The following is a 27,087-nucleotide window of genomic DNA, read 5'->3' as shown; positions in this document are numbered from 1 at the left end:
ACAATACTTGTTAAGCCACAATTTATTATAGTTGTTGTTTCGTTTTTTTCAAGTATCATGATTGGCCACTGGGGAAACTAGCAGTAAGACTAAGGTGGGGTGCCTCTTTGGCTTTCTCAATACATTAAGTTAAGAGGACAACTTGGTTACTTCATTTAGTTTAATGGACGTCATTAATCAATGGTTTACATGTACGACATGTCAAATTAGTATTTGTAGTGTGAGAGGTGAGAAAGAGGAAAGTATGCATTGCGATGCAACTTCTGCTTGAAATGTATTGTTTTATGGCCCTGGAACATTTAGTTAGAGTGCTCTGAACAGTCTTAATTCAGTTTAGTTCTGTGTTTAAGAAGCAGTGTGAGCTGACTGTTGGGAGGGAACCAGCCCAATGTTTTCTCTATCCGCGATCACGTTATAAAAGGTTTTGAATCATGTCACATCGTGTTCGTATTTCTTTTGAGAACGACCAATTCTCATATTTTTGGAAGAAATTTCTCTCACAGTCACCACAGTGACCGATCTATCCGCTAAAGGGAAAGATTACCGTGAAGTGATTACTGTTTGTACATTCTTTGGTTGTATTGATGCAAAAATATCAAATGACAGATACTTGGCTCTGATACATGATGTTTAACAAGTGACCATCTTATCAGATCAACCACAATATCAACTCATTTATCAGTGTTTGTTTAAAACTTGTTTAAATCCCCTCATGTGGTCAAAAATAAACCGAAACTAGTTCAAAGTAAAGTGTCAACAGCTGATTGTTGTCCTTTTCCCCAATGTTCAGCAAAAACGTACCTAGTGCAGTGTTACACTGAAACAAACACTGGAAAAACATTATATGACCAGATTTTAATGAAAATATCAAACACACAATAAGGCTGCTGCATTTGTTTGGCTTTGTCTGGAGCAGGGACAAGTGGATTTGCTTAAGAGTTGAACACAATATATAAGAAGGGAAGTTATACTGCAGCTCTATTGCCCAGACCAATCATCTTTGAAATGTAATGGTAGCTCCCTGTAATCTCTAGTCCAGCAATTCTGTTATGGCATAGGCTACTTCTGCTTTCAAAGGAATCACTGCAGCTACAGTGAGTTTGGCCTCTAGCTCACAGAGTTACAGTGTGTGGTCAGTTCACTCCAGTGCTGTACATTATTCTTCTACTCAGAAGCCAGAGAAGAGAGTAGTGTATCCCCTGCAGCACTCAGCCCAGCTACATCCCTCTTCTTTGCCATTTTGCACTTTCTTGGTAAAGATTACATTCTTTCCATATCCACCAAGAAGTTATCGTGAGCTCTCTGATTGACCTCCTGCTCCATCAAAAACATTGCAGTTGTTGTAATCTACTGCTTATTGTTCTGCTTTTGAATCAATTATATGTATTTCCCTCCTGCACCTCTGCCCAGAATCACAAAAGCATTCTAGAGATGAAGTCAGTGGCATCCTGTTGAGATAAGACGGGCATCACATCTGTCTGTATTTCAAGTCAGCCATCTCCTCCTGTGGCCTCCTCTGTGTCCTACCGTGACTTGGCTCTGTTTGATTCCACTGCGGTCATCAGAGAGCAGCTCATTAATCTTACCAGCACTCTTTCCCATTTCTCTCCATAATCTTCCCCCTCCTAATTTCCCTTATCGGTCACACTGACTTTCTTTTGTTTGTGTTTGGAAGGCTTACTCTAGGCTGGTAGCCAGAGGGTGCAGACTGAGTACAGATCAGACTGCGGCAGCTTCTCTTCATCGGTCATGAAGCCAGGGGTGGTTTATCATCCCAGGTTTGGGTTTTGTCTGCCAGCATTTGCTTATTCAGTTGTGTGGGGATAGATTGTACCGAGAGTATTGATAGGAGAGTTAATGCTTTTAAGTGCAAGTTTACACTACATTTAATAATGATGTTACTTATTGCTGCTGGCACGGTAACGGGTTATTTGTCATGCGAGCTCCCTCTCTGTTTGCTCAGCCTGTTAGAACCCCTCCGATTCATTTCCAGTGTATGTCTTCTTTGCGTGCAGTCTTGCAGGGTAAACATCACCAAGTCAGGTCCCTCTATTTCATTAGCAACCCAGATGCCAGTGAAGGCTTCGCACGCTGTCAGGACTGTCCAATGGCTATCAGTTATGCCATATTACATTTCTAGTGTCTACAATGTAACAGCAAGAATATCCTGTGAAAACACATGAGGGAAGTTTGGGGGAAATGATGTCTCATATTTTCACGACTTCTTTTCAAAAGAAACCATCGAGACTTCGAATTACATGAAAGCACAGTTTCTAGTTGACTTATTTCTGTTTCATATTTATTTTTTTGCTGCTGTCTTATTCTATCTCACTCTTTTTTTTGTGGATTTATCAGATCTTGAAAACTTTAAAAGTCAAACTGTGAGAAGCACTGTAAATGTCCGCGAGGGCCAAGGTGTGGTTCTGTTGTGTGGACCACCAGCACATTCTGGAGGTAAGTTTGATTTATCTTAGTTTGCCCCTTTTGTGCATGTTGTCTGTTAGAGAAAATTACTGTCAACATATTTTTTCTTCCTGTAGCACTTTGAGATTTTTTTGGAAAAATGTAAAGTGCGTTACAAATGAAATGTATTATTATTATTATTATTATATCAAAACTGTGTGCATGCTCTTTATTATCACCTTCTTACCTTTAAAACACTAAATCCACACATTAACTGTCGTTTGTGTATTGTTTAACTAAGGGTTGAAAATATGTTCTGTAGGGAAACAGATGGGAGATTAAGAAAAAAAATAGGTGCGCCACACTTCTTTGAGAAGAGACAGAAAACTGGGGACATGGACAATTGTTGCCGCTGAGCTTGTCTCACTCTTGATACAGTAGCTTGCACTTCGGAACAATCAATTTCTTTCACAAGAGAACAGTTTGTAGTGCAGTGTATTGTGCCGCTGGTCTTTGGGATAATGGGTCAGAGTACTGTGTGTGAAATACAGTTTGACAGCTTTCCCCTTACATAGCCGTATACACAGTTGGCTCTTGTCTCCGTAGCGCTATTGTTTGTTCTCATATTTTCAGAAGTGAATGAAAGTAAAGCATCTAGAGCCTGCTATCCCTTTCTTCATTGCTTGCCCTGTTTTTCACTCACCCGCTTTTTTTCACTCTTGAATTTAAACCATTGATTTGCTACATAACCTTGTACTCCACTGGGCTTTATTCTATGGGGTATTCCTTAGTTTTCATTACGCTTCATTGACTTTGAACTCTGCAAAAGCTTTTCTACCCACAACCACATTTATTATCACATCACTCAGATTGTTACTGTCTGTGAGGACGGACCCAAGTTCAGACTCGGATGACAAAGAACTGGTGAAAGAAGATTTATTGCAAAGTTCAGAGGGGAATGATGATAGCCGGCAATGGCAGATGGCAGAGAAGATGAATTGGGAGGACTCAGGATACATGGCACGGCATGATTGCAGCTAGCTGGAAACAGTCGTGGGCATTACAAGCATGCAAGCCAAGCAAAGCAGGAAATAGTGATGCTGAAATTGGAAGGGAAATTTTAGAAAAAGCATACACACAGAGAAAAATAGTTATGAATGAATGACACTGAACAGCTTATGTTTATGTCCTTCCAACATTGGGAGAAACATCAAACTGGTGATGTCTGAATGGAGAATACGAGAGTACTTTTTTACGTTGCTGAGTTGCTGTGCGAACAGGAGCTGGCAACTGAAATGCTGCCATCGCATGCAAGTTCAATCTGGAACTGAATGCCCCATTTAGCTCCAACATGGAGGTTGAAGACATGCAATTTTTGAAACAGTCTGAATTGGGCTTTCAGATATGTTTCCTCTGATTTGGTTGATTTGCTTAAGGGTTTAGCCAGTCAACAGTGATGTTCAAATAAACCCATGCATTTGAAAAGGCAGTCAAACCGAATGCAATTGTGTCACTTTTAGGAATTCTTTTATTAAAATAGTTTTTTGCAACAAGTCACTGTTTCATTTTCAAACCCCTTGTGTTACCACTTAAATTCTGTCACAGTTCATTACAATACGTAGTTCAAATAAAGGTTAGGCTGTCTCTGGCTACAATGCTCATGCTTGCCCAGTAAGGAGCTTGGTGTCTACATCACTGCCCCCAGCTCTCTGTCCCATCCAAAGCTCAGGACGCTTGGCGATATGAGGGTCATTGCATACAGCTTTTGTCTTTGAGCCTATCAACTCCAAAATATTAGATCACACAGAACATTGCTTTGCTTTTGCAAATGTGTGCAGTGATCACTCAAAAAGATGAAGTCATTGGTAATGGCATGCCTCTTCTTTCTACCGTAGACGTATCACTTCGAAGGGGCTTAATAACATATTTCTACTACCATACTTCAATTCATCCACCCTTTAATCCATCCATCCATCCATTAGTTCATGCCTCCCATGAGGCTTCTATGTCACCCAGGGACCTGGGGAATGGAGGCCATGTGTCAGGGGAGAGCCACTGACGCACTGTAATCCATTTTGTTTCGCTCCCTTTCCTAAGGTCCCATTTCTTCTGCACTGTTAGCGCTAACATTTGCACTGGTATCGCTTCCAAAGGAAACAGAGATAAGGAAAGAAAATTTGTGTGATGTGCTTATATTTTTAGGCCAATGTTGGGTATCTTCCCATGCCATACAGGTTGATTTTCCTTATAGACGGATAAGTCATGCTCAGAAAAAGGTAGAGCAGTGGAGAAACACTCTTCTAACTTGAATTGTTATGTGTTGTATTGTTATGTTTTCCAGATTTGACATTTGCCTGGATCTTCAATGTGTACCCGTACTTCGTTCAACAAGACAGTCGTAGATTCATCTCTCAAGAGACTGGGAGTTTGTACATCGCAAAAGTGGAGCCCTCAGACGTTGGCAACTACACCTGTGTGGTTAACAACACTGTTACAAAGGAGAGGGTGCTCAGCTCTCCTACGCCACTGGTTCTCAGAAGTGATGGTAAATACTTTAAATTACAAGAAACGTCTATGCTGTACTTCAAATCTTTATCTACTAATGTTTTTTAGACATTTTAATGTCACATTTAGTTTGTGACAGTAATCAATGACTTAACTTTTTGTTATTTCACACACCACCCTTCATTTAGATACATGTTGGACTTCCATTAGAAATAATCCTTCTTAGTTTCTTTTTTATTTTGGCAAATTCAAAACTATTGGTGTTGGCAGTTTTTCAAAAATTTCTAGACCAAAAAGCGGCCTAGATTTGTCAAAAAAAGATTAAAAGTTAAGAGCTCAATTTGGTTGAAAAAAAACCCCATTGTAACTGTTTTTAGATAACCTATTTGAGCAATTTACATTGTGGTCAATTAAATATATTCATGAACTGCATTTATGTTCTGATCGAATTTTACAAGTATGTTAGCTCATTTATGATATTTTTACATGGTTCAAACCAATCAGTCAGAAAAACTAAATCACCTGACTAGACTTACCTATTGTTTGTAACGTATTTAGCGCTGGAGCCCACTTCTTCTTCTTCAAACTTCAGGTATCATTGTCAGACTGTGAAGGTGGCATTAGGTACATAAGCTGTTTAGTCATAATGAAAAGCTATTGGAAAGGGATGACTAACAATTTTTCGATATTGGTTTGAATGAAACAAAAAACGTTATAATCAGAAAACTACCTATTATTCTATTAGTACTGTTTTTATTTAATTTTAATTTTAATTTTTATCTAGGCGTTATTTGTGCTGCTCTCTACAAGGCATCCCTTAAAACTTAGTTTTTTTGTGAAATACAGCCTATACATAAATGATTCAATAACATACATGACAGCATGGATGATGGCTCATTAGTAAAGTGTAATACAGTGGCAAAATGACTCTTCGGATTCTGTAATCTGTGTAACATGTTATGTTAATCATTCATTTATAAAGCTTATCATCTGTTTGTTTTCCTTTTATAGGAGTGATGGGTGAATACGAACCAAAAATAGAAGTTCATTTCCCTGATACAGTTCCAGCTGCTAAAGAATCGTTGGTGAAACTGGAATGCTTTGCTCTGGGAAAGTAAGCCAGCCTAATTTAATGTGTGATATAAGCTGTAGGCGCTTCCATATATAGTATTACCCAGGATTTAAGAATCCACAAGTGTTACTATATTAATTCTCAGATTCCTCAAATCATTGGGGAGTAAGGGCAGCGGTATGCCAGGGGAGGAGAAACCCCAGTTCATTTAAAAAACTTTGGAACTCTGACCTTAGAAAGTTTGACAATAATTCACAAGTCACTTTTTTCAACTAGCTTTTTTAAGTTCTTAACCAAACTATGATTCCTGTTATGTTTTGTCCATCTGTTGCAGCCCTGTCCCAGAAATAAGCTGGAGGAGAACCAGTGGTATCCCATTCCCCACCAAAGTTAAAATGAAGAATTCAAATGCAGTCCTTGAAATCCCCAATTTGCAGCAGGAAGATGCAGGGACATACGAATGCATGGCAGAGAATCGGCGAGGGAAAAACGCTGCACGGGGTCGTGTTTCATTCCATGGTTAGTGTACCGTTTCAGATTGATTGACAGTGAACGCAGGGAGACGTAGAACAAATGTGTGTCTGTAACGGAGATCATTGAATAGAAAATATGTGTGACCAACAGCTGTTTTCCCATTTGTATGACAGAAAACCAATTTGCTCATAGCATGTGGGCCTTAATGATACTATGAAATGATAGGGCAGGCCATGGTTCCTGGATCAAAATGGAAAAGCGTACTATGAAACAGATTCCTAATTATTTTAAAGTCATCAGTATTCAGATCTGCTGAAAATCTCATTGTCCTCATCAAGTTTACAAGACAATCATTTTGATGACTTAATACAAGGTTTTATTTCCAGCTTTATATTTTTATTATACTAATCTTTACTGATTCACTGCTTCTATGGTTTAGAAGACTGAAAACATAATCTTTTGATTCATCCAAAGCTAAACCTCACTGGATCCAGACAATAACTGACACAGTTCGGTCCATCCGGGATAGTCTTTTCTGGGAGTGTAAGGCCAGTGGAAAGCCCAAACCATCCTACAGCTGGCTGAAGAATGGGGAGCCAGTGACACCTGAGGTATGGCTGTCCACAAGACAAAAAACACAACATTGAGGTTTGTGTTGTTACTCATCCCTTCGAGAGTTATACACTTGGAGAAAATCACTAATGGGGCCTGCTGAGGAGATAAGATAAAGTTCAACTTGGTGTTATATCACTTCAGGTGATGTTTAGGTCCAAAATGTTCTAATAATTCTCAAGATAATAACAAGAAAATACTGATGAGATTTGTTAACAGTTACAGGTAGTATTGTCATGGAAGTAAGCTGACTTGGCTCGTAACTTATATGTTCTATTTGTAGATTTCAAAGTTCATGCTTTCCACATGTGTCTTTAATTGTAAGGAGCTGCTAAAGCATTGAGCATTACTTATTATTGCATTACATTAAAAAAGTAACTGAATCACCTCAGTATGTTTAGACCTCTTTGTCGAACACATCACCATGGAAAAACTTACATCCACAATAAAACACACCAATTTCTGACAACTTGGGAGCCAATCCTCACCTCACTACTTCCCGAACAACATAGTTCAAACCCCTGATATTCACTACCACAAATATAGACTCATACAAATACATACACACACACATAAAGACACACACACACACACTTACACAAATACACACACATAAATACACATACACACACACACATAAAAACACATACACAAAGACACACAACTTTTTTTTTTTTTTCCTTTTTGTTTCCTTTCTGTATAACTATCACAACTTATTTATGAATTTATTTTCCTCTTACCATCAAATTTAATCTTTCTTTTTATTACTATTATTATTATTATTATTATTGTCTTTAGCCACCATTTCATTATGACCTATTTATTGATTTATTTCCTCTCCCCCCCTTATATTCATATCACATTTATCATCATAAATTCTCATCACAGCCACTCTCATTTGGCATGCATTTCTTTTTATTTTATTTATTTCTTTTCTCTTTCTCTTTCCCCAATCCAGATGATTGTCTGTTTTTCTTGTCTGTTTGCCTTGTTTTATTCGTCTCCCCTGTCTCCTACATACTTTTGTTCTTGTCATATCCCTCACTTGTCTTGTATTGTTCTGCATCACCTAATAAAAAATAAAAAAAATAAAAAAAAAGTAACTGAATCATCTTCCATGCTGTCATCACAGAAGTCATCTATAATTTCTTCTTTCCTCTCCTGCCGCCCTCCTCCCTTAACGGTGCGCCAATAATTGCTGCTGTGCTTTTGGACAATGAACATGCAGAACTGTTTCTCTTCTCTGTGCAGTTCCGGGTGCAAGTTGAAAATGGGGCGCTTTCTATAACGGAGTTGGACCTGTCAGATTCCGGGATGTATCAGTGTGTGGTTGAAAACAAACATGGAATTGTTTATTCCAGTGCCCAACTAATGGTGTTAGGTAAGATTGCACTCCTCCCTCTGCTTTTATCCTGTTTATCTGTCTGCGTGTTTGATCATCACCCAGGATAGGAGTAGACTGCTAAAGCTCTCTTCAAGCAATCGTTCGTAAGCACATCTGATCTGTCACTGGGCTCTGCCAGCAAAAATATGAATCAGAGAGAGTGTCTCGTGTCTCTCTCAGTTGTATCATCATATTGATTTGAAGACTACAAACACATTGCTTTTCATAGTTGTGCATACTAGCTCATGCAGATGTGGTATTGACTTATTTGCAAAGCTTTATTACGTACATCTGAAAGGTTCAGTGAGCTATTCAACCCTGCCTTGATACATATGACACTTTCAGGTACAGATAAACAGCTTACACCTATTTGAGATTTGAAGCTAAGGTTGGATATTGTGTTTTAAATTGAGTTGGGGTGGCAGGTGGAACTATTGCCTTCAGCTCAATAGGTTTTTCTGCTGCGTTTAAGATAAGATTTTAGCTGCTAAAGCTGCATTAAAGTCAAAGTCAATATGGCATGTCTGATCAGCAAAGATTCAGATTACTTTACTTTCAAAAAAAAAAATCCCATTACATTCTCTGCTTCTCTCCCCCATGCAGCTTCGCCTCCCAGCTTCTCCAAAACTCCATTAAAGGCCTTGCTAAAAGCTCGATCAGGCACTGAAGTCACTCTTGAATGCAAGCCTGAGGCCTCACCCCCAGCAATTAGCCTGTGGAAGAAAGGGAATGAGATCCTGCAGAGAACTGAAAGGTAGGATAAAAGTTCAAACGCATATTCCGAGCAGCTTTTATTCAGATTCACTGCAAGACGACTTGTCTGAATATTGTATTTGGCATTTGTGCAGGTGCATAGAACAAAAGGCTAATGAGGAAAATGAGCACATGGCACCCATGGGGGAAATTGCACATGGCTAACATGCTGCTTGCACCCCATGTGCAAATAGCTTGATGTGAGGGATGAAGATGCTGTTGTATCAACACTGCATGCATTAAATATTTAAGAAGATAAACAAACGACGCTGCTGCTTAAGATAAATCCATCTCCTTTCTGAGTGAGTAAGGAGGTCAAAGAGTCAAATGATGTTTGAGGAGGCCCTGAAATCTGAAGACACTTAAAGATTCTACTCTGGTTGCCTTATAAATTAACCTTTTCTCAATAATATAATTAAATTAACAATGTAGGTCTTTGTTTCTGTAAGATCCCCCAACATTACGGAGAAAAGATCCAGCTCCAGGTAGAAACTTATTTTGAGCACATTTTTTAAACCTCTTCCCAAAATACAGATACAATATGACAATACCAGAAAAGTTGGACTGTTGACTCGGGTGATATACAAAAAGACCAGCTTTCATCTGATTTTCTAATACCTCAAATATTTAACATGTTTCAACTAGCCAGAAAGTTATAAATTATTTTTTATTGGCAGTACCTTGTGATTAAGTCAACAACATCAAACCAGAAACTAATTCCCACGGTATAGGGCAGTCTAAAGTATCCTCCCTTTAAGGTACTGTATGGAATATTTCCCAAGGAACAGTGTGTTAAATAAAGGTTTGGTTTTTTTTTAGTTTGTGTTCCTGTTTTGTAAATATCTTTGATTTTTTTTTTTTATATCTGGCTGATAAACTAACAGTTTAGAATCTCAATTATTTTTTTTCTTTCCAAGTGCATTTTAAGAGCAGAAAACAGTTGATTTAAGAATTAGAGGGAACAAAAAGTTCCATCCATTTCATTGAATTGGTTGTAGTCCATACGTTTTCCCTCTCCATTAACAAGGTAATTTAGATACAAAACACCCTGTTCAAAAAGACTCTTCCAGAAACGGGCTTCTCTCTAATCACAATATTTTAATTAAACCATAAAACCTCCTGCAATACCTAATTTCTTCCCTCTGGACGGTTAAATTGAAAGCATAACCAACTCTTCATTACGTATTTTTTTTTTAAAAGTGAATTTCCCAGTAACTTCTCAACTAAATCCATGTGACAAAGTTGGATTTTCAAAAACTAAAAATACTATTAAAAGGGGAAAAAAATCCCAAAGCAAATTAAATGCAAGTAATGAAACATCTGAGCAATTTATGATTCCTATAGACTTTCCATCTTGCTGGATGGAAGGAGAAGTAGATAGTGATTAAACCCATTGCATGTCATCACACACCCACTTAGAATCCTAACCAAGAGCAACACACACACACACACACACACACACACACACACACACACACACACACACACAGGCAGGACAAGACTAAATTGAATCTTTTCAGCCAAGCTTTTGATTGCTTGATGGTACGACATTGTCCTCTTCTCACAACTTTGTGTCACAAATGATGTATGTTGCATTGGTATAGCAAGTCGTCAGATACCTCACTGAGGTTTAATCCTGAATGATTTATGTAGCTGTAGTTGGAACAGAGAAGCAAATTTGAAATGTACCTGCCTTCAAGAAATCCACAAATCTCAGTAATGAAAAAAAAAGTGAGTTATATACTGTATCCTGTTTTCACAGAGCAAAGCCATTATTTTGATCTAGTTGATAATTAATGGTACAAGAAATTACTTTAATCAATTCATATTATGGATGGTATAATTCAATATCACTTAGTTTAACACTTTTTGCTGGGTAGTACAACCCTTACAGTGCCATGTTTTATGGGACAATGCTTTGTTTATATAGTACTGTATTGCGCCAAAGCTTCTGAATTTTTGTATTAAATTATATATCCTACTAATCAAAGAACTCACAGCACGAGAGTGTTCTTTTCAACCTCGCAATGCAAAGCCTGTAGGGCACATTTAATCTACTCATTAAATGATTCTGTGCTACTGTTTGTAAAATAAGTCATTATTTATTAATGTGAACCAGTGCTCTTGCCCACCACTGAGCCAGTGTGGAGTTCACCCTGCCTGCTGTTTACCCACAACAAATAATCTCATTTTTGGGTTTGTTAATAGAGTCCACATAAGTCAGTACAGTAAAAGTATGTTCTTCTTTCCTCAGAATTATCTTGCTTCCCAATGGGACTTTGAAGATCGCCAATGTGACCAAACAGGATGCAGCCAGCTACACATGCTTTGCTAAGAATATGTTTGGGGCAGCAAGCACAACTGGGAGGTTGATTATCACTGGTGAGTCCACCATTCAAGTCAATGGCCATCAGACTACACATACATAGTGCATTTATAGTCTGTAATCACTCAAACTAAGCCCTTGTATACAGTGTTTCTTTAATGATATACATTTATGATCTAAGAGGCTGCTTTCAGCATTTTAAACATTACAGCAGCTAATATCACGGAACAGTTTAGATAAACCTGACAGGACAGAGGAAACTCTCCAGAGGAAACAGAATTACATTTTAAGCTGCTTAGATTGATATTTTTACACGGTGATGGAGCTCTGGATCCATCGGGAAGATGACTACTCCAGGTGCTTCTGGTGTAATTGTGCAAACTCACACTTCTTTCTGCTGTTGTGAGATCATTGCAGGTAATATTATAACACAGCAGTGACATGGTGACAGTTCATTTTATTGCCAGAATCGCTCGAGGAACATAGTGAAGAATGTAAGATGCTGAAACGATCACTGCCCTATGTATTTACAGCCCATCTGGTTATCATGGTGCTTCTGCCTCCCTGGCCTTATAAGGAGTGAAATAATTCCTTTCTATCTCAGCTGAGTTAACAGTTTTTGTATAACTAACATCTAAAAGTGGGGGGACTCGGTGTCCCCCCTATTCCGGCGCCAGTCACAGGCAGTGGATCTTAACACATTATAACTTTTAAAATGCATTTCAGTCACAAGTGTTGGAGCCAGGCTAACTGTTTCCTCCTTGATCAAGTCTTTGCTTTACTTCATTAGCTGGCAAGGTGATATCATTAAATAGGATATTTCCTCTGTATTTTGTTAAATTGTAAATAGACTCGAGCTTGTCGAGTCCTTTTAAAGTCTTCAGATGACTCAAAGCACTTTTTACACTGCAGGCCACATTTACATACTGATGGCAGAGGCTGCTATGTTATGTCTACACATTCATGCGCTGCGGACGTAGCAGCGGGAAAAATTTAGGTTCAATTTCACTTCTTTATGTGGCTGAAGGAGCTGGAGATTGAACCCCTTACCTTCCTTGCGGAACATGACTGACTCTACCACTGAACCACAGCACAGTTGTTAAATCAAGATCTCAATTTATTTATCTCGTAGTCTAGCTATAACAACGCTGGTTCTAATTTCCGTCATTAGGTTTGATTTGATTTCTGCCATTTATTCCAAATCTTGAGAAATTAACTCTTTATCACAGGAAAACCTGCATTGTTATCCATAGACAACAAAATTAAAGAGTGACGATTTTAAGAAAACAACCAAAATCTTGCATTATCATGGTAAAACAATGTGAAATAAAATGAACTGATGTACGTCCACTGACTTAAATGGCAGTGTTTTGAAGGAGCTGTGTTTAAGTTAGACGGGCTCATGGTGGTGTAAAAAGGTTTTAGGTAGAGATATTAACATTCTTTGTTGTCATCTGTTGTTTGGCCAGAGCCCACCAGAATCACCATGAGGCCTACAAACATGGAGATTATTGTTGGCGAGAGCATCGTGTTACCCTGCCAGATTGCCTGCGATCCAGCTCTGGAAGTGTCTTTCTCGTGGGCATTCAATGGACAGCTCATCGACTTCCAGCGAGACAGCGATCATTTTGAAAGAGTGGGTGGGGTGAGTCATCTAAAGCACTAAGCTCAGCTGCTTTCTGGCTATTGTGGGATTAATAGGGATATACTGTGTTATGCTTAAGGGTGTGCTCCTCTGCCTTGATAAAGGATCTTAGACACCAATAATACCCAAGAAAGGAAATTTATGCCAAAATTGGTTCATTTACAACTTTTCAATGGGTCGATTGTGAATGAAATATTTAAAAAAAGATAGATATTCACAAAGAATTCAACTCTAATTATTTATTTTATATGCCATTAAAGCCTCATTGACTGTAACTATCAAGTCAGGGTTCAGGATCCTTAACTTTTAACTGGCTGCATGAGTGCCACATGTTACACTTTTGAAGATGTAATTGTGAAATGCAGGTTCAGTCATATAGAGGGTCTTTATTCGTAAAGTATTTTTATTTTTATCCATTGAACCTTAATTTACCTTACCTCAAAGGAGGACATGTCTTATCTTCTCCCTCCGCCATACATTAATTTGCATTCCTTTAAAGAGCTTGAGCCCAAAAATAGTTAAGTAATGAGCTGACCGGCATTCACCAAAGGCATGTCCTGGTACCAGTCCATGTTCATTTGAAATCCTTATGCTCTGAGATAAAAATGAATGACAAATCATCCTGAAATATTTGTTCCATTTGATGAAGGGCGAGGTCAGTTGTTCAGAACCTGTCATTATAAAATCACTTCACACCCTCCTTGGTTTTCTTGTGCCATTTATCTTCCTAGGCCAATTGTCCGATCATTGTTGTTCTTGTGTAAAAGCCTGATATCATATCTGAACGCCCTTGTGCTGTTGTGGATGAAATTTACATTGTTGTGTGCATAGGCATATATTGAGATAAAGTTTTTACAGAATCTGTTTCCCCTGTCCAGAGAGATTACCAGCCCCATGCTCAACAGCTTCTGATGAATTAATTTACATAATTAAAGCAAATCTGCTCATCGCGTCCTTCTTGCCAAGCAGGGCGCCTTGCTCAAAATTGCAAGCTCTCAGGTCGACAGGTGGTGGGTGACATTCAAGAGAGAATCAAACATGGAACAGCCAATGCGTAAAAAAAAAGAGTCAGAAGAGGAAAGATAGCAGGATAGGTCGTCTCTTACGCCTGTGGCTGCATAGAGGTGCCATTACGCTCAGCTCTGCTTTATCAGGTGCTCCAGCAAGCTGGACATCAACTGGTCGTCTTTCCAAGTTGCTGCAGATTGAAGCTAGGTGAGGGTAGTAAAATCTGACTGCAGTGAGTTCTGCCTGCCTTAACCCTCTGGTGACTTGCCTCATTCTTTGTATGAGTTTACATGTTCTGTGACAGACCACTTTAACAGGGGACTTTTAGAGGGTGGATTACCATGCAAAGTCAGAATGAGAAAGTAATGATAATGTCTGGATCTAATGTGTTTTTATACATTTTTTATTTGATCCATGGCATACATTAAAGGTTGATTTTGATGGTATAAAGGGTCTTGTGTAATGCGGTTGGCGCACGGCGATTCGTGCGCAGCTATATTTCGGTATTTACGCAGTGCAAAGAAGATGGATTATGTAACTTGATTATACATGGGTGTGTTTTGGGTGTAACATGAATCAAAGCAATCATTGTCAGATCCCATTTCATTTAAAAGCCACATGCGCCCCTGCAGGCTTGCACGTTGCTATATACTGTACACAGCAGAATTTTTTATTCTGATGGATCGAACTCCAGCCTGATCCTTTAACTTCTCTGCTTTCATTGCGCCCCTGAAAAAATTAAATAGAACAAACACAGGACAGTGGAATATGATTATGACGGACTGAGGTCATATTTCACTGAATTATTCCCACAACACCAGAAACGATCAGATAGACATGGTGAATATTTCAGCATGAGGCGCAAAAGCATATCCTAATTAATTATTAAAATCTCCAGACACGCCGACAGAATCGTACAGGATCTATGTTAACTAATGTTCAGTGGGCTTAACATCAAAATACATGCAGGCTGTAAACCTGTATTTACTTCTTCTCTGCTGGAATGCTTGACTACATTATCTAATGCGTGGGTAATGAACAGTGTCTACATGAAGATCTGTGGTTGTCTGTGGTATTTATAGTTATGTATAAGATGTATTATAAATCTGAGTCTCTGCTGAACTAGAGTATGTGTTTCTGTGTGTATTAGACAGAACGCACACTGGAAGAGTGTACAAGGTAGAGGAGCTTGGAAACAAACAGAAATAGAACCGCTCCACAGCCTCTATGCCATTAAAAATGGAATTGGAATGTATCAGCAAATGCAATGACATGAGTTTGAATTAAGCTCAGTAGAAATGTGTTGTGAACTCGTATGCCCATTTATCTAATGTTTCCTCTTAATATCAGAAACATGCTGTGCCACAGACTTTAAACTGTGGACCAGGTTTAGGTGCTCTGAGGCGCAGTCCTTTTCTGCATCCTCAAGATAGGAACGCCCCCAACTTTTCAAGTGACCTCACCTCATTCTAAAACAAACACACCCCTGGGCGCTAACAGCAACCCCCATTTGCTGTTGAAACAATGTGAGCGCTGGCAATTCACATGACAACTGTGTCAGGAGGAAAATAGGAATGCATGCCAAGAGGATTTGCACTGGGCTTACGATTGTGCCCTACGTTGTTTATGTCACACTATAGGTATCAGGTTTCACAAGCAATCAAGATTTAGGCTAATTTTGTGTTACATATAGTATTTCGTTACAGCCACATTGTGGCCGGTTAGCATTGATAGCTATCACAATCATCAACTTGTGATCCTCAAAATTCAACTTTTCAAATTTTCCTTAAAGCAACCACACCTCTTCAGTCAGGAAAGTTGATGAAAGATCACCTTACCATGTTTTGTTGTGTTCCCTCATGGGCATTACATGCAACAGCTTATGTTAATTAATATTTGAAATACACTCCTATCTTGCTTGAGCTTATGTAATTACAGAATAATTAGGAATGTCAAAATGTCAAATTGACTGGCCTGTGTTTGTTTTGTGTGTTGAATGTTTAGCTGGTAGCTGTTTGTATGGGGGTTGGGGTGCCGGTTGCTTGGGTATTGCCTGAAGGGCAGCCAATAGCATTGTTTGTGCAGAGTACAGCTGCCATGTGTATTTTTACTATTTGAAGAGGAGAAAAAAAATCATTGGCCTAAAGATGATGTAATTGTGCAAAGCATTATAAAAGTGACAACAACCCAGAGCCAAAGGAGAGTGATGACATAACTTAGCATCTCTTACCAAGCCTTTTTTTTTTCTTTCAAATATACATTTTCTCTAGAGCATATCAGGGGATCTGATGGTTCGAAACATCCAGCTGAACCATGGAGGGAAATATGTATGTGTTATTGACACTGATGTTGAGAGCCTGTCCACGTCTGCCATCCTGGTTGTCAAAGGTAAGAGAACCTTTTGATTTCAAAAGCTTGTACGATGATATAGCATGAAACATTTGTAAAAAATGTTCAAAGAACACAAGTTTAATAAAAAAATAAAAATAAAATGAAATCCCCTGAGCCTACCAATCATTTTCTTTGCAATGTAGACACAAGAATACTATTTCAATCAGAGGTACGAGTTGCTGAATTTCACAAATGTTCCACATTCACACTGGTTAGTGTGACTTCTGGCCCAGTTGGATAGTGCTTATGATATGTTCTGTTTTTATCCTGCTTATTTAAGTCTATCTGGTGATTTTCATTAGTATTCATGCCCTTTAACTGAACTGAAATAGCTGTCCCTGGTGCTTGGAGAATGCAATGTTTATCATAGAAAATGAATATAATTAGCTTATTTACACATTGGAAAAATACCATTGAAAACATTTGAATAATTAGAGCAAAAAATAACCAACGGACAAAGTCAGAACATGTTACATGTTACAAACAAATGCATTCCCCTTTCTCTCTCTCTCTCTCTCTCTCTCTCTCTTTCCCTTTTATTCTTCTCAACATTGTCTGCTCCTGTGTGACACCATGCTTTATCATAAAAAATCCAATCCGGTGTCTGATGAGTCATGTTGAGTTGTCTCTTTGTGGCCTGGCATATCCACACACAGTGAAAGAAAAGTCCATGAATGCACACATATTAAAGATGGCTCTTAAATTAAAGGTACAGAATGGGCTTGATAAGTCATGAAGTGTAAAGAACGTAGGGGGAGCTGCTCTTGCAGTGACCATCAGCAGGTGACTGTCATGTGTGAGTCTTCGTAAGAGAGTCTATGTGCTTGTGTTTTTTCTATATGTCTCGTATTTGGAGACAATAACCCTGAAGTTGTAGATTTTTAGTTTGAAAAAGTAGTGCACTTTGCTTTACAATGATTGAGCACCTAAGGTTAACCTATCTCATTGTCTAATTGATTTAGGTCCGCCAGGTCCCCCTTACAAGGTAGCAGTGGAGGAGATTACAGACAGCACAGCCCAGCTTTCCTGGAGTCCAGGAATGGACAATGGCAGTCCCATCACTGGCTACATCATTCAGGGCCGAACACCTTTCACTGTGGGCTGGCAGGCTGTTGACACAGGTATCATTAAACTCTGCTCCCTATTTATAAGCTTTTGTGTGTTTTGATATTTAATTCAGGTCCATATTTTAATGCTTTATAAGTATGAATGCCATTTTAATATTTGCATTTAAGTGTCAAGGTAAATACAAATTCTGAAAAGTTGATGGAGTCAAATGCATTTTTAGGTAAAATAATCAGTTACATTTTGAAATATAAAAGGAAAAAATACAATACATTTTCAAATATTACATTTTTCTAACCTGTAGTGTAACAACTTATTTTTCTAAAGAACCAGTTTCTGCTTTACAGTGCCAGAGGAGATCAGCGGTAACATACTAACAGCAACAGTTGTGGGTCTAAATGCCTGGGTGGAGTATGAGTTCAGGGCGGTGGCACGCAACACTGTAGGCCTGGGGGAGCCCAGCCCAGCCTCAGCCAAGACCAGGACAGAGGATGCAGGTAGTGAAACTCTGTACTAAAGTGTCCACTCAAACACTGTAGAATATATATGAAAATAGTGTCGAAAGATTTGCTACTGCTTTGCACTATTACATACCATGAGTTACCTTTCCTGAGATGTTTCCCCACATTCTTGTGTTATATAACTGACCCAGAATGCACTGTTCATTTACATATACAAAGTCCATAAACTGTGTAAAACGTAGTTTTAGTCGACAGCTCAAGACGCAGTAGATGCCGAGTTGTAGAAAACTGAAAAAGAGAAAAAACACAGCACTGAAAACAGATTTTAAGATATTGGAGAATATCATATGTGCCTATCTGTCAAAAAAACAAATAAAATGTTTGAAGTTGAGAAAAGTCTGCTGCTAAGATAATAAGTACGGTAACTATATTTTTAACCTTGGGACTGCTTTTTAACTTCCTTTTATTTGGCAACCCACTAAGTAGGAGAGAGTGACAGCATAAGACAGAGTGTATAAACATCAGAGAAAGATGCCATATAATGATTTGAAATCACATAGAAGTTATATAACTTAATCATTTGAAGCATTTGAAGGCCAGTATATAGCTACGAAGATAGCGTGCACGTGTTTTTATGTTTTTCAAAAGAGCCAAACGTGAAAAACACTGTAAAGTTTGAGGTTCCCACATGGTGATGTGCTGTAAACTGTTACCAACATCAACCCCCCTCTTACAGCCAACCACGGGAATCAAACATTAACGCTGCAACAACACATTAAGTGTGATCCTCCACTTACTAAAGGATACTACATGGACATGAATGAGTACTCCCCACCTACAGCATCAGTTTTGCCATTACTTTGCAGTGCACAAGCAGTAGAGTTGGAATAGGAATGGAGTGGGTAGAGTCAAATGTCATTTTCTAAAATACTACAAATCTTTGCTTAGTGTTTATGCAAGGAGACATTTGGCAAAAACACTATTTCAGTTACACTGAAATGTAACTGTTTGCATGAAGTGGAGGAGTTGTGTGGTGTGAAATACAACACTTTATTAGTCTACAAGTATAGTGAATACTCGTACTTGGGCCATGTATACTGTGTTCTAATTGCCTGCCTCTGGACCTTTGCCTCAGTTCCTGATACAGCCCCCACTGATGTTGGAGGAGGAGGCGGCACAAAGTCTGAATTAGTGATAACATGGGAGGTAAGTCATCAGTCACGTTTTACTGTTCTCTCCGTGGCCGAGTAATGGTTTTGCTTAATTGTGCTGAATTGAATGGAGCAATTCGAAGACCCTCATTAGAGCGAGACACCTCACCTCTGACTCTGCCTCCAAGTGCCATTTTATCCTTCCAAACGCAGGGACAGAGAGCACTTCCTATGAAGAGCTTTGCACTTTGGCCGCAATTACATAGCAGTGCTAGAAGGAAAGATAAGGTAAAAGGTGACTGCTGAGTGTTCTGGGCAGTAACAGCAAAGAAAGGGGAAGTGTCAAATCACAGAGACCCTTGTCAACACACTGCAGAGACAGGCCTATCTATTTCTTTGTCTGTATGCCTTTTAATATCACTATAGTTTTGTGTTTTGCTCCCAGCCTGTTCCTGAGGAACTACAGAACGGAGAGGGCTTTGGCTACATCATCGCCTTCAGGGCTTTGGGCACAGTCATGTGGACGCGAGCCGTTATCTCCATACCTGGCGTGGCCCGCTATGTCTTCCGCAATGACACCATCTCACCCTTCTCGCCTTTCGATGTGAAAGTGGGGGCGTACAACAACAGGGGGGAAGGGCCCTTCAGCTCGATTGCTACAGTTTATTCGGCAGAGGAAGGTATGGGAAATACTTCATCGTCTGCAGCACAGAGTGAGGCTTTAATAAGCTATAATCTCTCTTTTCACACCTACGACCTTGAATAAAAATGATTAAATGAGTTTTTTTTCATACTGTTATTCCCCTTCCCTCTCATGCTGGGAATGTCAACTTGATATTAGTTATCATGCTGGTAGATTACAGGAAATCCTAGAAGACACTTACTACACTGCTCTGTCAGGGAGGTATGCTGTTAATTGAATTTGTGGGGCAGATAGTCTTCCTTTATGTCATTCACAGATCCCATTAAAAGAGAGCAGGGGAAATAGCTTTTCAGTGAAACTACAGGTCTTTTTGCCATTAGTGTGTGTGATGGTGCTGTCTGAGTGTCTAAGCTTCTGGGGCTCTATTTCTGCAGTTCCCAGTTTGGCTCCTACGAGGGTTATGACCAGAAGTGTGTCTGCAGACCACATTGAAGTGATCTGGGAAGCTCTCCCTGCCATCCCTGAAAGAGTGCTTGGATACGAGGTATATTGTAATTTTGTTTTTTCAAATAACATGATAATTTATCTTTTTCGTTGGGCTACTTACAGCTACCATCTACCCTTTAATCAAAGTTTTTCTCCTTGGTTTACTCGTAGCATTTTACTTTACCTTTGCATGTATTTCTGTGAAGGTTTGTTTTAAACATTAGAATGACCTCAACACTGTGGGTACACCAACACCAAACTCAAAAGAGGAAAATCAAAATTCCCCGAAAACCTTCCAAGAATACAAAGAAGGCTGTGCTGTTTTTCCCCCTCCTAGTGCTCTTACAATATATGTCAACTCTGGCCCAGCAGTTGCCATAGCAGTGGCCACATTGTCCTTCAGAACACATCTCAAAACCTGATCCTGGACTGGTTTTAAGCCACTGAATCTCAATAGGCCACAATTTTGTATGGATCCAGAGCAATGTATATGTTGTAATCATTCCTTAATTATATATTCTCAGGTCTACAAATGCAATCTATTTTCAGTTTCTTGTAAACAATATAATTGTGCTTATGGTTCACAAATTTAACTGACAACAACTTTGAAATACAATAATTAATGGGCAATGGAATAACATGATTATTTCTGAGTGCACACTTTCCATTTCAATTTAATTATTTATTATTTAACTAATTTGTCACTTTAGACACATGAATATTAACGATAACCCAAAGCAAGTGTTGAATTAGCAAGTTAAATGACATAATGGAATTTCAATTCATATAAAGTAGATCAATAGAAACGGGTCTTTTACAGTTTGCACTATTTTTATTGCCAACAGGTCGTTTACTGGGAAGATGACACAAAGCCTGACAGTGTCGGAAAAGTGCGCATATCTGGAAACTACACACTAGTTAACATCACTGGGCTGAAAGCAAACACAGTTTACTACCTCTCTGTGGCTGCTTTCAACACAGCTGGCCCTGGGCCACAGTTGGCGCCCATCAACACCACCACAAAGAAACCACGTGAGTCCGTCCCACAGGGGAACTTGTTTTTTTTCCAAATGGTTGTCCTGCATAAACTTAGTCATCCCCTCTAAGTTAAATTTGTATTGTCGGTATGAGAAGAACGGCATTTCTTTAGTTTTGTTGATAAGGCTGTGGAAAATTGTTCTAACAAGAGAGCTTTCAGTTTACCTTAACAAAAAGAAAACCGGATACATCCAAGGTTGAGTGGAAAAAAGTAGTGTTTGAGTAGGCTATATGAATATATATTTGAGATATGCTGCCAGAGACCATGCAATGTTGCAATGTTTTTCTGAAATTACTTGTGTTTTCTAACTTGGCCAGATTTCAAAATGTGCCTTGTGTCATAAACATTTTTGAACTGTGTGATTATTATTGTGTTTTGATCTCTCAGGGCCACCTTAGAATGAATCACTTTATAAGATAAGATAAGATAAGATAATCCTTTATTTATCCCACAATGGGGAAATTTACATTGTTACAGCAGCAAAGATTGCAGAAGGGTCCTTATAGGGTGCCTTGCTGCAGCTCTTTCTAATTGTAGCACTTAAGTCGAGCAGAAATTCTATTAATTGTTCTACAAACTGAACCAGCATTAGAAAAGCGATTTTTAGCATATATTTAACTCTGAGTTTTTTTTCTATAGCTCCTGATCGGGCCCCACTCAACATACAATGGACCATGATTGGCTCCACACTCACGTTGCACTGGGATCCTGTAGTAGCTTCGGAGACGGAGTCAAAGGTCACTGGATATTTGGTAGGTCCCAATTTGCTGCACCCACATATATCTTCAAAATAAAGAATGACGTTTCTTGGATAGCGAACCTTTTTTTTGCATCACCCTCCGCTGCTTCAGGTGCTGCTCAAGAGACATCGCTACAATGACATCAACACCATCTTGACCGACAAAACCACTGTGGAGCTCAACCTCTCTGCAAATGACAACTATCTCATTCAGATCAAGGTCATGAGTGATGGTGGTGAAGGTGTGGGCAGTGAACCTATCCACATTCAGAAATTGAGTGAGTTCAATGTTGTTTTTAAGTCTTTGTACCATTTCCTTTTGGTAATTGATAACACTTTGGACCTGATTCCCTAAGAATGGATTGCAGACACTTTTTGGTAAAAGCATTTTTCATCTTCATCTTAACTTTTGCTCTCACTATCTGCTCCATCTCAAGGTCTAATTCACAAAGCATGTAGCGCTAATGATTTTGGGCACAAACATGCCCTTAAAGATTTCTTGCCCCGTGCAGTTTTCTCTTGTTTTGCATCTAAACGTGGGGAGAAGTATATACTCCTCCACTCTGCGTGGAGCTGCACTCTCATGCTGAAGCAGCACCATTTTGTTGGCATACAAATAATGAGCTAGGAAGGAAGGGGAAACTTTTCAAGTTTATTGAGAGACCAGACTAAAAAAATAGGGTATGGCTTTTATCATTCCAACAGTTTCTTCCTTGATTGTATCAAGAGGAAAAAACAACACTTGCATTTTCGACATTTTAACAGCTCCATAGTGTCTCCACAAATTTGGAAGAAGTGTTGCCGCTGACAGCCCAGGAGTACGACGGAGGATTAGGGCCATGTTATTTTTTTTAATTTTGAGATTAAAGTCGTAAATTTACGAGAATAATCTCGTAAATTAACGACTTTATTCTTGTAAATTTACGAGTTTAATCTCTAAAAAATAAAAAGTTTTATGTGGCCCTAATCCTCCGTTGTACAGGAGTGATTTTACCTCTGGTTATATTAATAATAGTCATGTCAAAGTAATATTTACAGACTTTATTGACATAAAAATAAATCTGAAGTCATACAGAGGTGAGATTGTCTTCCTGATCACTGGAAAGTTTGCAGGACATCTCTTATAAATATTTTAACACGGTTATAACCTAGCCTCAAGAGATGGTCATCTTTCCATTCTAACTGCGCTGGATAGTGGCCAGTGGGAATTAGACACTTTTTTGCAATGAGGTCAATTTGCATCAAAAGAGGCAATGTGCACAAACATCACCTGCTCACAGAGACGTTTGCTCTGCAGCACAGTTAGCGGTGCATTTAACCCTTAACCTGTGGTATGTGAAATAGACAAGTGTCTGTTTGATTCATTTGCACAGGTTAAGCAACACTACAGACTAATTTGACTTTAGATCACCCATTTCACCCCTGATAAAAGCAACCGCTTTTATTCAAAATGTGTGCAAATTGTCATCAATCTCTGCCATTGGGTTATTATTCCCTGCTGACTTGCTGAATAATGCTGTAGAATAGTAAGCAGCTCTGTGCTATCGTTTAACGTCTGGGCAAAAATTTTGAGGCAGCTCAATTTGCTGCTCTGCCCTTTGATGTGATGTGAACTTTATCTGATAAATCTGACTTTCACGCAAGTCATAATGTAGACATTTAAAAAAAATCAGAGTTATCTATGACTTCCGATGACTTGTCAGAAACGTATCATGTGTTTCCAGGTTTTACTCTCTTGATTCTTTAGAGTTTCCTAGATGTTTTTTTTTTATTGCAGGTATGGGAGCGCGGGGCTCAGGAGCGATCCACATCAGCCCATGGTGCCTCCCTTCAGTCCTCATCAGTGCGCTGCACTTCTCCATCTGGTGATGATGTCTAATCAGAGCCTACAGAGAGCCCTCCCTCCCCACTATCCCCTCAGTCAGCCTGTTCTTTGTTAACCGTCAACTGGACTGGCACGAGGCCCGCGCTACAGATTCAGGGCTGGGAAAGACTGAAAAGGACTGAACTCTGCAGAACTCAACATGACCATGTTATTTTCTTTTCAATCATCATATAGAGATGTGATGATACGTATGCATGATACTTTTTTTTTTCACCATTTTACCAGGGTCATTAGTGCTGGCTCAAGGTTTTACTTTAGTTATGATGTCCACATGAGTTATCTATTTTGGTATCATATGAGATACCACTGCCTTAAAACCCATTTTAGTCCATACCAAAGTAGGTGACAGAGGCTGCTTGCATTAAAAATGTTTTATTTTTTCCAAGAAAGGGAACTCAGAAGAATGAATCTTCTAAAAGTCAACTTTCCAGCTGGTGATATGCCGATAGTCAATGGTTGCATCAATATTTAATTGTCTTTAAACTCAACCAGTTCCCTTTATAAAACATAAAGTGGAATCCACACTTATCTACACAACTTTTTGCAAAAACAGAACCCCCATTTGGGGCTTAAAAGTTAAAAAAGCTTGCATCAGAAATGAATAACATATTAATCAACTTGAAACTCAGATATTTCCAAAACTGATATTAGATCTATTTGGGAGCCACAGGCTACATAACTTTAGGCTTCTCAGTACTGTGGTTGTTCTTGGCATTCTATCTCATCTTACCATAAATAATGCATATTACACACCACATTCTTGGTCTAAAAAGAGAGCAGGCAATCTAGAGAATTGAGACATGTGGTTTTTACCAAGTCAAACAGATCCCCTGTTTAATGTTGGTCTTTAGATACATATCTCATATTACTAAACATGCAAAGTCACCACCCCTGATGACCAGCAGGCCTACTGCACAATGACCTAAAGAATAACAGTGCCTTCACTAGAGCTCACACCACCCCTTTTTCCTTTCCTTTCCTTTCCTTTCTTTTCATTTCCTTTCCTTTCCCCATAGCTTAGGAGTAGATGATACATTGTTTTCTTTTTTAATACATCAGACAGGGGTTATAAGAAACTTCAAATGTAGAGAAGGAGGTCAAAGACAGAAAGGCAAAGGGTCAGAAAGGGTTGGAAGCTTTAGGAAAGCTGTATGTGAAATCTGTAAGCTTTAGGAAAGTTGTATGTGTATATATATATTTTCATCTGTGGCATATTTTTCAGCTACAAGGCATCAAAATGATTGATGCTAAAACCACGGTGGTGGAGCCCTGACATGAAATTGAGTGAAATGAATGACTGTCACTTTACCCCAACCCAATTACCATCAATTTGAAACATACCACAATGATGAACAGTTACAAAAGAACACTGCTACTCTGCTGAGGGAGCTACTTTTTGCTCTTTTACTGTGCGACTGAGTCTTTCGAAGCCACCCACCTGAGTAAGAGTTGAGGTGTGATCACTGCGGTCCTGGAGATGTGGAAGTATACTGTCAGCTGAAATGCTACACATAACTGTGCCTTTGATGAACATGGGGCTGGGTAGGTCATACGCTTTGGAAGCTGTCATTGTCTGTATTTTTGCACTGCCTACTCCCCTCCCCTGCTACCCCAAAGTCGAATGAAAGCACAACGACTTGATGCAAGGTGACTGCGTGTCCTCACTTAGCCATCTGAACAGGTGTGCAGACCCCAGAGGCCTCATAAAAAGTCCAAACAGCCTACATAAGAACATAATAAGGCTGTCCTATGTGCTGCTCTTTTACTGGTTTCACAAAGCTCTGTGCTTGTTGATTAGACTGCTGCAGACAAGTCAATGGGATATTGATTTTCCTGTCCCATCATTACAGCTGTCACCATATAGCTGCTTGATTGACTAATGACGATGTTCTTATTGGACTTGTTTTGTTGGATTACAGTCAATGATGTTTCAGATGTCCTTCACTGCTATGACCTTCAAATCCAATCTTTTTCTGATGTTTGCCTAAACAAGAAATCCCACTTCAGCGGCTCACATATGTTTATTTCTATGTAATTTAAATTGTATTGGTACATAGTGACTTTTGGATTACAGCACTGACCTACAGTTGATTCTTTGAGTTGTATATCAAACTGTACTGTAGCATAAAAGCTCAGTCACACCAGCAATTAAAGTGAATGAATTGCTAAATCAGTTCATTCAACTGCTGTAGTTAGCGGATCACGTATATGGAAAAGAAAATCCATGTCAAATTTTGCATTGAGAACAATTCATTTGATTTTTGTTGCTGTCTTGCCATTGCTTACCTGTGAAGGAACTGAAGAATCCAAAATTAGGCAAGCTGGCATAGCTCATTTGCTTTGTTGCATTCACCACTTTAACTGTATCCTTCCTTGAAGTCCCACAACCTGCAGAAAATAGAGACGACATGTTTTTAGGCAAATAATGTGTCCAGCTTTGATTCTCTTAAACTTTTGATTAACTTAAACTAAGTGACCTGTTATTAATCAAGTCACTGACGGTGATAACACACTTCTGTATTGATTTAAAAAAATGTCCTTCAATCCTGAGAACGAAATGACTTATTATTATGTTACCACAAGCCTCAAGCAAAGTTTGTTTCACAAAGATATGCAGATGAAAACCCTTTTGCCACTTTCTGGTGTGACCAAGCCTCAGAGCAGTGTATGCAAATACTTGAACAAAGTGATGTTAGTATATCTGTTAATATCCAAATAAGGTAACCTTATAGCCAGATGTCAGACTCATAGGCTATTAAGTAAAAGTGCTTCAATGTGTGGTAGTTTCTCAGAGCTTTCTTGTTATTACACAATAGTGATTTAGCTTAATGTTTCTTACTTCTGGTCATGATAATATAAAAAAACACACCTATTGTTTTTGGCCTTGTGCTTCAATAAAATTTAAAGTACGATCTAAAGGACATGATTGGGGCCACCAGCTGAAATGGTTTAGATATATTGATACCAGAACAAAACATATCTATTAATATTCACAAGGTGAGTCTTTTTTATTGCTTTCTGTGTTATATTGTTATTAGAAAGGAG

General features: G+C 38.9%; 1 protein-coding gene across 1 annotated transcript in view; it reads left to right on the top strand.

Annotated features, from left to right (window-relative positions):
• The window catches only part of cntn3b (contactin 3b), a 43,851-nt gene extending 18,830 nt beyond the window's left edge, over positions 1-25,021 (top strand). Inside the window, exons 5-23 of the mRNA XM_061041373.1 lie at positions 2,356-2,454; positions 4,745-4,948; positions 5,920-6,022; positions 6,315-6,499; positions 6,929-7,065; positions 8,318-8,447; positions 9,054-9,204; positions 11,458-11,585; positions 12,999-13,174; positions 16,453-16,570; positions 17,536-17,694; positions 17,986-18,135; positions 19,235-19,305; positions 19,696-19,930; positions 20,328-20,437; positions 21,225-21,411; positions 22,058-22,170; positions 22,270-22,435; positions 23,935-25,021. Of these exons, the coding sequence (XP_060897356.1) occupies positions 2,356-2,454; positions 4,745-4,948; positions 5,920-6,022; positions 6,315-6,499; positions 6,929-7,065; positions 8,318-8,447; positions 9,054-9,204; positions 11,458-11,585; positions 12,999-13,174; positions 16,453-16,570; positions 17,536-17,694; positions 17,986-18,135; positions 19,235-19,305; positions 19,696-19,930; positions 20,328-20,437; positions 21,225-21,411; positions 22,058-22,170; positions 22,270-22,435; positions 23,935-24,026 (2,714 nt within the window). The 3' untranslated portion in view covers positions 24,027-25,021. The remainder of the gene's footprint in view (positions 1-2,355; positions 2,455-4,744; positions 4,949-5,919; positions 6,023-6,314; positions 6,500-6,928; positions 7,066-8,317; positions 8,448-9,053; positions 9,205-11,457; positions 11,586-12,998; positions 13,175-16,452; positions 16,571-17,535; positions 17,695-17,985; positions 18,136-19,234; positions 19,306-19,695; positions 19,931-20,327; positions 20,438-21,224; positions 21,412-22,057; positions 22,171-22,269; positions 22,436-23,934) is intronic.
• The last annotated feature ends 2,066 nt before the right edge of the window (positions 25,022-27,087 follow it).

This window comes from Labrus mixtus, chromosome 7 (assembly GCF_963584025.1).
Source record: "Labrus mixtus chromosome 7, fLabMix1.1, whole genome shotgun sequence".
NCBI lineage: Eukaryota > Metazoa > Chordata > Actinopteri > Labriformes > Labridae > Labrus > Labrus mixtus.
Note: the sequence above shows the minus strand (reverse complement) of the source record. Positions and strands in the feature narration are given on the sequence as shown.